General features: G+C 40.5%; 1 protein-coding gene across 4 annotated transcripts in view; it reads left to right on the top strand.

The window, feature by feature from the left end:
* Positions 1-10,072, top strand: part of NOSTRIN (nitric oxide synthase trafficking) — a 64,620-nt gene extending 54,548 nt beyond the window's left edge. For 3 of the 4 annotated variants that reach the window (XM_061436057.1, XM_061436065.1, XM_061436039.1), the window contains 4 exons: positions 2,818-2,943; positions 3,853-3,967; positions 5,071-5,160; positions 8,448-10,072. In XM_061436057.1, the coding sequence (XP_061292041.1) occupies positions 2,818-2,943; positions 3,853-3,967; positions 5,071-5,160; positions 8,448-8,584 (468 nt within the window). In that variant the 3' untranslated portion in view covers positions 8,585-10,072. The remainder of the gene's footprint in view (positions 1-2,817; positions 2,944-3,852; positions 3,968-5,070; positions 5,161-8,447) is intronic. The other variant, XM_061436048.1, reaches the window with a different exon arrangement.
* Positions 10,073-12,326: the final 2,254 nt, after the last annotated feature.

Here is a 12,326-nt window from a genome sequence, read left to right as displayed (position 1 = left end):
TACGCTACCTCAGTTAACAGATGTGACTGAAAATAAATGCAGGGTCTGCTTTCAGAGAGGCCTGCATCCGGATCTAGCTCGGCCAGTTACAGGCCAAAACCTGGGACAGGTTTCGTTTTCTCATCTTGGAAGTGGGGATGTGGTACTTAGCTCAAAGGGGTTTTGTGAGGTTGAAGCAGTATTTAGAAAATGCTAGCATAGTGCACAGCTGCTGCTGCTGCTAAGTCGTGTCAGTTGTGTCTGACTCTGTGCGACCCCACAGACGGCAGCCCAATAGGCTCCTCTGTCCCTGGGATGCTCCAGGCAAGAATACTGGAGTGGGTTGCCATTGCCTTCTCCATAGTGCACAGAGGAGGGCTGAAATCCTGGTAATTATTATAGAGATGCTGTTTTCCATTTATCCCTGAGCCAACATCAGGGTCTTCTGAGAATAATAGGGGAAAGGAGAGATGTGGATGTACAGAAGGAAGATGGCTGTTTAGGGTGTGAGAGCTTCCAGGGAAACAAGGAAAAAAACTTCAGAGGCCAAGGTCATTTTGAGGGGAGAGGAGGTGCCGTCAGTGGAGGTAGGGGGAGGTAATTTTTGCCGAAAGGCTGGACTGCAGCAGCACTCAGACATCTGCTGCAATGATGGGCAGTGCGACCTCTTCAGAGGAACCCACATTATAAAAAAGTTAGCAAAGGCCCATGAATTTTATACAGGAATAAAAACAAACAAATACTGTGACCTATGTGTGGCAAGGTACACAATTTCTGTTATGATTGGAGAGAAAGCTGATTGGGGTTAATTTGAGAAGAATTCAGGAAGAGATTAAACTTTTAGCAATGTTTTGAAGGATCCAGGAAGCTGGGCCAGTTTTCCTTTCCTTGCACGTAGCCTATCTAACACTCTTGTAAAAAGTACGTACCTAATAAATTCTGTCCGAACAACAATTTCAGTAGTCCTTTGGTAAAAATAGACAGAGGCAGCCAGGTATTGTTTATCTGTTTTTTAGCAGCAGCTTCCTTTGGTGGAGGTGCTCTTTCAGGAATAAACCTGACACTTGGTGAAGACAGGCCTGAATTCTGTTCACTTGGGAACAGAGGTCTAATATCCTTGCAGTGACATGTGGCTACAATTTTTATAAAATTATAAAACAGACTGAAAGACATTTTCTGTGACAACATAAAATGTTTGGTTAACTAATTCAGTGTAAATGATATTTACCAAAAGGAAATCATATGAAGCATTTTATGATGGCATTAATTTATAAGTTTTATTTCTTTGGGTTCTTGCATAGCATTTTGTCATTGATACAGAATTTGTATTAGGATCTTCCGGGCACCCAACTGGCCTGATTCACACAGTGGAGGATGCAAGATGGGAGATGATCTAACCCCTGAATTTATGGTGTTTAGGATCTAGCAATGACGCAGAAAGGGTCTTCAAATAGTGGATGCCAAATATCTGTGTCAGAGATTATACACCCCCACATCTGGTGGAGGGAAACTATTAACAGTAATGGTGATAGATTGATTTTGTCTTAGGCAGGGGAGGTTTCTTGCAGGGGAATCTCTATTTCCTATTTCATTGGCTCTTGGTCCAGTGCCATATTTGAAACAAGAATGTTGGCAAGCCATACTCTGAGAAATTGTTGCAGAAACTGGAAGTGTTTGGGGGCAGATATTGTCTTCGGTTACCAGAAGGAACACACCACAGAACAGAGAGACTTGCTGTTGATGTTCTCAAGTGCAGACTGGATCTAAGGCTAGAAGCTATGGAGGAGCTTTTGATTGCATCTTAGGTGAGCCTGCCCACTGTGCAGTGAATTGTTCCAAGGACTAGAGCCCTTCCCCATCGATTGGAGGTGTTTGGTCCATGGCTGTGATTCCCTGACAGTGATGTTAGGCTTATGAATCCCAGGCTGCAGACTTCCCTGGCAGTCCAGTGGTTAAGACACCTCGCTTCCTCTGCAGGTGGCACAGGTTTGATCCTTGGTCGGGGAATTAAGATCCTGCATTCTGAGTGGCACAGCCAAAAAGTAGAAAGAAAAAAAAAGAGGAATCCCCAGGCTGGAGATGTGGAGGAGGGAGAGGCAATGGTGAGGAGAATGTTGAATAGCAGACTCTTTCCAGTGTTTAGATTCTGTGCTTTGATTTACCTTGACTGAACACAACTTGACAGAGAAGTCAATATAAAGTTTCTAGCTCAAGGTCAAATTGAAAACAGGAGACTAATAGCTTTAGTTTCACTCTTTATTTTTATATTCAAATAGCCCAGAATATTGTTTCTAGTTTTCAGAAGTGTTGCTGCAAACTTTCCAGGTAATATAAGACCTCACCTCTTCAAGAAATAATAACACCACCAACAAAAACCCTGCCACACATCATTTTAGTTTGCTTCTGTTGACAATAGTCAATTCTCTTCTTTATGTTAAGTGCCCATGGCTCCATTGCCTTTCTTCAAAGCCCCCTGAAAGCCTGCCTTCTGCAATCAGCACTTACTAGTCTCTTTTCCCCATTCCTCAGCAGAAAGTTAACTAAAGCTCGTTGTCACAAAATGCTGAGTAATATATCTATCAAGCTTTCTGGTTTACCTTATTTACAAGGGTCCAGAATAAGACGCACTCAACAACTAAGGCTTTCTTTAGACTTCTTAAAGGGTCCATTGTTTTTCTCTCTCCAGCATTTTATGCAAATGAATTGCACATGAGTTGAATGTGTACTTTTCTGAACGTCTTTGTCATTTTGGAAGTTATCCTGATGTCCCTTTATCCACCCACAATGGTTGTGCCTCCTCTAGAAATTTAGTCATATGGTCAAATGCTGTTTCCACAGAATAGCTTGAAACTAGACCTTCTGCAAGCAAACTCCTATAAACTGTCATCTGTGTTAGCAGAACTTGAGCAAAGACCTCAACCCAACCATCCCTGTAGTAACTCCATCTTCAAGTGGAAAGAAAAGGTAAACATTTAAGAGGCTGGTTATAATTTCTTGACTGGCCTTGTTGGGTAGAATGATTCAAAGAAGCATCAGGGCAAAAAAGCTGTTATGAATTATATATGCCAATTATAAATGCTCAAATTTCCAATTGCACAATTTTAAGATAAATTTATTTATTTTTTGAGCACAGTAACAAAGACTAAACACAAATGAACAAATTCTTTGTATTCATAGGTAAATTAATGAGTTAAAAATACTTTGGGTTCCTTCTTCCTTCTCATTTTCTAACTTTATCCCTTGAACGTGCTCTTAGAGTAAAATTTCGATTACATTCCTAAATTGTAAGATTTTGTGATAAGCAGTAGTCTCATCCATTTAACATAGTACATGATGTTGATAATGTGTGAGCACAATTAAAAGGTTCACACACATGTATTAATGCTTTCCCGGTGTTTCACTCTAGGTGTTGATGAGCACGTGAGTATACACGGTTAGCTGTTTTCCATTTGCTACCAGAAGAGGGAGCTGTAACTACCTTGTGATGAAGGGACAGTTTTCTTTCTGAGCCTTGAGCTCTAAAGGGGTCTCAGTCATTTACACAGAGTCATGATTATTTCACTTGCATCAAAACCAATTAAAGTTGAATTTGTAGAAGGAATGGTGTAAATATTATATGGCTTAAGGCTGCAGGTCAGAATTGCAAACACAGGCTATAAAATATAGTAATGTCTAATTCTGAAAATATTAAGGTTTCATTAACAAAACCTCACTATAGTAGGATTTAGAAATGTATTGAATGATTTCTTTACATCCTTCTCCAAATAATTAAAAAACAGATTCCTGAGGAAAACAGCTGCAGAAGAGTTACTTTTCTCAAATACTTTTGTTGATAGTGCTGTTAAAAATGTCTTTCCCCCTCTATTCAAACAGCAGCAGACACATAGTTCTGTAAAAATATCTCGGCCTGTTCTGATGAAGAGATTAGAGAATGTTGTGAACAGGGCATCTTCTGATGGGCAGAGAATTCCAAGTCCTTCGTCTACAGGTAATCTCATGCCCAGAATAATTCGAGGCTGGGTCCTATCACTAAAGCACATTGCCAAAATTATATTTTATTTTCAGAACCACACGGATATAAATTGGCTCAAGGAAATTAACATTTCAATCAGGACTGATTAATTTATTAGAATGTGTAGCTTTCTGTGCAAATGTCATCCAAAAGGTGGGAAGGACTCAAGAAGAATGCAGGTGGGGGAGGGGGGAAGAATTCGCTAATGTTTTAGGGAAGGCACCCCCAGTCCCAGCGTCCATGTTATTCAGACAGCCTGCAATTTGTTGTCCACGCTCACCCTGGAAACGCTGTGAGCTCTGCAGCCCTGTCTCCACAGCCTCCTCCAAACTGCCAAGGAAACCCCATCCTCTGTGCAAGAAATATTGCGATCCCAAAGCTTACCGGCTTTGTTCAGTCACTTGACTTTGGTCATTTGTCCATCTACCCCCATTGCCTTTTACCTTTCAAACCCCCCTGCCTCCCCCCAACACACATCCACACAAACACGTTTCATTATCCTTTATTTTTCAACTATAGTATTACCATAACCTTGACTCTCTAGGTTCTTGATTAGAACTTGGCAAAAAAGAGTTTCGGTCAAACCCAGGCCATTGTAGTCCACCTGTACATTAAAGACCCATGGTTGCACAGTTTGAGAAACAGTTCCCTAAGTACCTGGGGATAATGGTAGGAAGTTCCTGCTCCAATATATTCCTGATGGAAAAACAAGTGTGGGTTTTCCAAGACACAAATACAACATCGGTCAACACAGATTGACCGATGTGAAATTCACATGGAAAACAATTTAAAAATGTCATCATTATTATTACTACGACAATAACTTTTGTCTCTAGACTTATTTTCTATATTATAGCTTTTGAGTATATAATAAACATAGTTCATTCTTATAGTACCTACCTCAGAAATGGTTACTGAATCAAAGAATGAGTATTATGTACAATGATAAACTTTCCTTCGGGGAGGATTTCAATGTATTCAAGCTCTGCACTACATGGTGAACACCAGGCCACTTTCGCACCGTGTTCTTCTTGCCCACTGACCCGGCGTTAGTCACTAAAACTCAATCCAACTTTCAGCCTCCAGTGTGACCCAGCTCGGCAATGGTCTTTGCAAGGCCTTATATCCTTTTCAGGCCAGGCAAGATGATGAATTGGACTTGGAAAAAGGTAAGAATCATTCTCAAATAGTTGACTTGCCTTTTCACGTGAAATCTTTAACTTGACTATAACCTTTGTCTTAGCTTTTAAAATGAGTACCATGTTAAATGAGTTCAGGTTTATAATCACCCTTCTTAGAAGATAGAAAGATAAGCACACCAGAAAGAACGCTCATAATAAAAACAGCTGACATCTATGCAGTATTTACCAGGTGCCAGACATTGCTGCAAACACACTGTCCAACTTAATATTCATAAAAACCTTTTGAGGTAGGTATTATTATTTATGCCTGTTTTATGAGTGAGGAGACTGAGACACACAAATGTAAGGTACTTCGGCTAAAGTCACTGGCAGTCGAGGCTCAGGATTTGAACTTGGAAACCCAGTCACGCTGTTAATCACAGTGGTTGCTTGGGGTAGAATATCAGTAATGGACAGTTATCAGAGAGGCAGCCCCACCTTTTTCCTTTTTAGAAGCTACACATACTGGAGTGTGATGTCACTTCCTCTCATGGCTTAATCTAAATGCCAGTTCTAGAACCTGGGTCAGAGGACTCCCAGCTTAATATTTCTCCTACTTCTCTCTCAAAAGGGTTTTACAACTAATCAAAGGAATCAGATCCCCTTCTCCATGTCACAGATTTTTGTTTAATATCAGAAGATATTATGTAAGGACAACCTCAGATATGCAGATGATAACACTCTAATGGCAGAAATCAAAGAGGAACTATAGAACCTCTTGATGAGGGTGAAGGAGGAGAGTGAAAAAGCTGGCTTAAAACTCAATATTAAAAAAAACTAAGATCACGGCATTCACTCCCATCACTTTATGGCAAATAGAAGGGGTAAAGGTGGAAGCAGTGACAGATTTCCTCTTCTTGAGCTCTAAAATCACTGTGAATGGTGACTGCAGCCATGAAATTAGAAGACAATTGCTTCTTGACAGGAAAGCTAGACAGTGTGTTAAAAAGCAAAGACATCACTTTTCTGACAGTGTTCCATATAGTCAAGGCTATGGTCTTCCCAGTAATCATGTATGGATATGAGAGCTGGACAATAAAGAAGGCAGAGAACCAAAGAATTGATGCTTTCAAATTGTGGCGCTGGAGAAGACTCTTGAGAGTTGCTTGGAGAGCAAGGAGATCAAACCAGTCAATCTTAAAGGAAATCAACCCTGAATACTCTTGGGAAGGACTGATGCTAAAGCTGAAGCTTCAATACTTTGACCACCTGATGCGAACAGCTGACTCTTTGGAAAAGACCCTGATGCTGGGAAAGATTGAAGGCAGAAGGATAAGAGGGTGACAGAGGATGAGATGGTTGGATGGCATCACCAATTCATTGGACATGAACTTAGGCAAACTCCGGGAGATAGTGAGGGTCAGAGAAGCCTGGCATGCTGCCATCCATATAGGGTCACGAAGAGTCAGACACAACTTGGTGACTGAAAAACAACAAGGGGTTGTGAAAACCTCAAGATTATTAAAAGAGAAAAGGTTACCACCTCAACTTTCTTTTTATGTCCAGTTAGCAACCATGTTCGAATGTTAAGCTAAGGCAGAGATCTGGAGATGAAAATGTTAGTGAGAAAGAATTGTGTCATAGGAGAAAATTTATATTCCATGACCAGGACACAGCACCCAGAAGCAAAAGAAGGTCAAAATGGATTTAACAGTTAAACAGCAGGGACACCACCACATATTTGCTATTAGTTCACGGGCACTTCCTTTTCAGTTTGCCAGTCAGAGTTCTCCACGCAGTTACTTTTCCTTGTAGCTCAGAAATAAGTAAAGATAAGAAAAAAGGAAATAGAAAGTAGACCCCACTCCTGCTTTCATCTGAAATCAATGTTGCCTTTAATTTAAAAGTTTTAGGTGTTATAGAAGTCACTTTGTTATTCATCACACCATCCTAAGACTACTTGTATCAGTAAGTGAGTAAATGAAATGCAGTAGTCCCACTTTCCATATGAGTTAAAGCACATATCCCAGATGCCACCTAGAACCCAGGATGCTGAGTTTGAGTTACATAGTTAACACCTTAAATTGATCATCTTGTTTGTCTTCGGTTCTCTGTTGGTTGCAAAGCCTACTTATACATTATATCCCACGTGGGTTCTTTAAATGGAATGACATGTTGGCGTCTTAGGGAAGCTGAAGATAAAATTTTAAATTATTTGTTTGTTTTTTTTACATTTTTACTTTATGACCATACCATGAGGCACATAGGATCTTTGTTCCCCAACAAGGGATCAAACCCGTACCTCTTATATTGGAACCGTGGAGTCTTAATTACTGGATGGCCAAGGTAGTCCATAAATTATGTCTGAATTCCAATAGTGGACTGTGTCAATCTATTGACCTGAGAGAACACATTAGACAGAGTTTCTAGACTGAGGATGGTCTCTTGCAAGAAAAAATAGTGATGTAACTAAGGAAAGATAGAAGGGGGGTCGACAGTCTCCTTTGCCTTGGAAAGAAAATTACTGGGGAGAAAAGTGAAAGAAAAAAAAAACTGAAAATGACTTTGTGATGATGCTAAAGATCAAGTAGCTCTTGGATCCTGAAGAAAGGGGATGTTTCCACTTTGATGTACAGGAAGCAGCCAGAGAGAAAGGACTCTCTCACAAGATGGGGACTAGTGTTTTTATCTTGTTTTTTAATAGAGAATTAGAGAAGAGCCATGTGTTTCCTAGGAATTCCATTTACTTCAATCATTGCTTTAAAGGAGTAATGTCTTCAAATTGATATTTTATTCAAATTATCTCAATTGTTGCACAAGGGGTTATATTATTGTGCAAAGCTGTAGGTTGGAACTTCGGGCTATGAAGCTGGCACATACAGTGGAGAGAAGCTGCTTTGATCTAAGGAAAATCCTGGTAGCCAAGACATACTCTTAATAGTCAGCATACCAAACTATGGTGCCCACCAACATGAGGAACCCTTAAAGCACAGACACCAAGGAAGAGTTTGGTGACAACCCATGAGTTCTATCCAAAGGGAACCAGGCAGCCCAAGGACATAGGATCCAAAGTGATTTTGTTTATAATCAAACTACTTTATGGCACAACTCAGTTGTCCATTACCTAACTTTTTAATATTCTCTGCATTCTGCCTGCTTTGTGCAGAGGTGGTCAATAAGTTTTGCTTCGTCTGAATCACCTGCAGAAAAGTGATGCTACCAAGTAACTCCTTGAAAGCAGAATCTCCTTAAAAACTATCTTAACTGATCAAACTCGGGAAGGTATTAATCGCAGGAACTCACTTGTCTAACTAAATGTATGTGCATTTTCACAGGCGACATCGTGACGATACACAAGAAGAAAGATGAAGGATGGTGGTTTGGCTCTTTAAAGGGAAAAAAGGGTCATTTTCCTGCTGCTTATGTGGAGGAGCTTCCTTTAAATGCCGGGGACACAGCTTCACAAGCATGAGCGAAATTCTGAAGGCATCATCTTACACACTATTAATTACACAATGTGATGCAAATAAAGGGAAATGCTGTCGTCTTCACAAATTTATCTTCCTAACTGGGTTCCATGATGCAGGCATGATGCCTATGTGCCCATGATGCAGGTATATCATGGCATTTTGCACTCTTCTTAGTTCTTTGAAACAGAGTCAGAAGATGGAAGGTAAAGGGAGGTGAAAAAGATATACCATGGTTCCTAGAGTTTTCTAAGAGACTCTAGAAATAACCCAAAACAGCCCCTCTCACAGGGAGAAAAGGCTGAGTGCAGAGCAGTTTAGCATGAAGTCAGATAGTTTTCTGGTGGCGCAATAGAGATTAGGATGCAGATGTCCTTTTCCTCAAGTCTTGGGTGGCAATAGCCACAGTAGGCCCACAAGGGGTTAAGCAGGGACAGAGAGATGGGGAAGAATATACATCAAGTCCAAGAAAACCTCAGCAGAGAGACAGACACAAGTTAAGGACAGTAGAATAAAGGATCATGAGCCAAGGTGGATAGTCAGCGTGGTCGGAAGAGAGGTTGGTAGACAACAGGACTCTATGCCAGGCAGAGGACCTCAGGGGAGAAAGGAGTTCCATCCTGAGCCAGTGACCTTCTGAGTTAGTGAAGTAAGTAAAGTCGCTCAGTCATGTCCAACTCTTTGCAACCCCATGGACTGTAGCCTACCAGGCTCCTTCCATAGGATTTTCCAGGCAAGAGTACTGGAGTGGGTTGCCATTTCCTTCTCCAGAGGCTCTTCCCCACCCACGGATCAAACCCGGGTCTCCTGCATTGTAGGCAGACGCTTTACCGTCTGAGCCACTAGGGGAGTCTTAGCATGAGGTCAAGTGTGAGTCAGAGATGGCTGGAGATCTGAGAATAAGAGCAAGGCTGATAGAAAAGGGTTAGGAAGGAGACAGTGCCTGAAATTTCATGCCTCCCTGCCTGGTTAGAAACTTCATACACCAATTCAGAAACTAGGAATTCTGTACTTTCCTTCCAGGTCATGATGCAAGGAATATCCTAAGCAACTTCTTAGTGACAGTCACTTAAATGCTAATGAGTCTCTAGTTTGGAAGATAAGTTCTAAAAACCAGAATTGACTGTCAAAATGGAAAATTTAGAGAGATTTCTGCCACTTCCTCAAATGCCCTACAATGGGAAAAGGTGGAGAATGAGAGAGAGCAGGCCCCCAAACTTTCCCCAAGGGGAAAATTTTAGAATGGAGGGGCGTGATACAGCAGCATCTCAGAAACTGGCCTATGTCAGCCTGGAGATCACACACTCCACTGAATGGAAGGTCAAGATATTGCAAGAACATCTAGGCAGATTTACTTTTGTGCCAAATAGTCTGGCTTTAAAGGAGTGATTAAAATCCATTCTATTACTTTCCTGCCCCCTACTTCTTTTTTTAACTTGTCAAGTTTTATACTGTGAAAAAGGAAATTTTCAAATAAATTTTATTTTAAATAAGGTACATATATTTTTTATACTCTGCCCATTAGACTCCTAAAGCAGGATATAACTAACAAAGCTATTTATAGATACAGATATCAGACCGGAGGAGCTCAAGTAAAACTTGTTATGTGAGACGTAACTTACAGCCCAGAAGAACAGATCAGAAGTTTTAAAGTCATCTTTAATGGCGTATTAATGAAGGCTTTCCACATGTAGAAAGTTGGCTGAATAATAGGCCATTAAGACTATGAACAGAGATTTTGAATTTATATTTCCTTTTCATCTGACTTCTTTCCATTAAGCCTCGATGGATAAAAGAAATTGTGTAGCAATTGACTGCAGCCTACACGCAATCATTTGTGTAAAGTGATGATAATGATGATTGGACCCTGAAACTCTTTGGAAGTAATTTTCAAAGAGGCCCCTTTCTTCCTAAAGCAGTTTTAGTTTAGACATAAATGGTTTTCCTGGTTTAAAATGTTGCTGCAAATTCTTTTTTTTGCATCTGCAATATGTAATTTTTAAACTTCAAAGAAACACTATAGTATTAAACTAGATAAAAATACAAATATTTTTGGGTATAATAGACTTGGATATCATCTTAGAAGGGCAAGAATTTTCTGGCAGGACAGGTGCGGATGGTACTACTTAGATTTAGGTAAAAATTAAGTGCATATTGGGAACATTAATGATGTTCCCAAGTCTTCCACAGAGAATAAAATAACTTTTTTAATATTAAGACTTCTAAACTCTTAATTTGGCTTTCATAATTATACTCCACTAGGCAGTTTTCTTAGGTCAGGAATTTTCTAGCAACATTAGCAACCTGAAATATAGGCAGTTGAGGTCTGAGTCAGATTTTCACTAAAAATATCAAAGACATTACTCTATTTTATCTTCTTTCTGGTACAGTAAATTCTGTCTATCCATTATCCTGTCATGTCAACCAGAAAGATTAATTTCACTTTTCTGCATTTCAATTACTCATAATAATTAATATTCATAAAGAGTATTATCATCCATTCTGATTCATCAGAAAGTAAAATAATGTTCAGTTTGGGTTAAAGTAAGTTTTATTGTACAGTATTATAAGGTTTTAACTGATTAGTAATTTGAGCATAATATAACTTTGTTCCAGCTTCCAAGAAAAAGTCCCTCCTCCCCCAGAGTCTTTATGGCCTCAGTGGCAATCAGCCAAATTTGGAAAGAGAATCAGAATAGCGACACATCCCATTGTCTGTGGCAACATTAGTAGGAAGAATGTCTAACTCAGCAAAGATGGGCTTGAGGGCAGGGGATCAAGAAAAGGGATTTTGAAGGGTAAAGAGGAATTACTATACACTGATCTGTTGCTTCAATACTAGAAAGACAGTAAATCCTTTTCCTCAAAGAGCCCTCAGTCTGTCTTCTGAAAGGGAAACAGACCAATACACTGTGATAAATGTGTGTGTGTGTGTGTGTGTGTGTGTGTGTGTGTGTGTGTGTTAGTCACTCATTCGTATCCAACTCTTTGTGACCCCATGGATATACAGTCCATGGAATTCTCAGGCCAGAATACTGGAGTGGGTAGCCTTTCCCTTCTCCAAGGGATCTTCCCAACCCAGGGATCAAACCCAAGTCTCCCACATTGCAGGCGGATTCTTTACCAGCTGAGCTACGAGGGAAGCCCGAGCTGAACGCTATGGGCAGATAAAATGGTGCTGCAGATAAAATGTAACCTCTGGAAAGTACACACTTATAAAAGTGATTGCAGGGTTTCCTTAGTGGCTCAGCAGTAAAGAATCTGCCTGCTAATGCAGGAGACACAGGTATGACCCTTGATCTGGGAAGATCCCACATGCCAGGGAGCAACTAAGCCCATGGGCCACAACTATCGAGCCTGTGCTCCGGAGCCTGGGCACCACACTCCTGAGCCCACACGCCTCGACTACTGAAGCCTGAGCGCTCTAGAATCTGTGCTGCATAACAAGAGAAGCCACCACAATGGGAAGCCCACACATCACAGCTAGAGAGTAGCCCCTGCTCACCGCAGCAAGGGAAAGCCCATGCAGCAACGAAGACTCAGCACAGCCAAAAACAAATAAAATTATTGTTTTAAAAAATCGATTACACACGAGGCCACAAAGTAGTGCTCTAGAAATTGTGTGACAACAATGTAAGAAATCATTAAGAAAAGAATAAGGGAAAAAATCCGATGTGTTCGGAGAACACGTGTTATGTGTCCCTGCACACACACAAGCACACATGTGCAGACACACACACATCTAAA

This window comes from Bos javanicus, chromosome 2 (genome assembly GCF_032452875.1).
Source record: "Bos javanicus breed banteng chromosome 2, ARS-OSU_banteng_1.0, whole genome shotgun sequence".
In the NCBI taxonomy this organism is placed as follows: domain Eukaryota; kingdom Metazoa; phylum Chordata; class Mammalia; order Artiodactyla; family Bovidae; genus Bos; species Bos javanicus.
The sequence above is the reverse complement of the archived record's forward strand: the minus strand, read 5'-3'. Positions and strand labels throughout refer to the sequence as shown.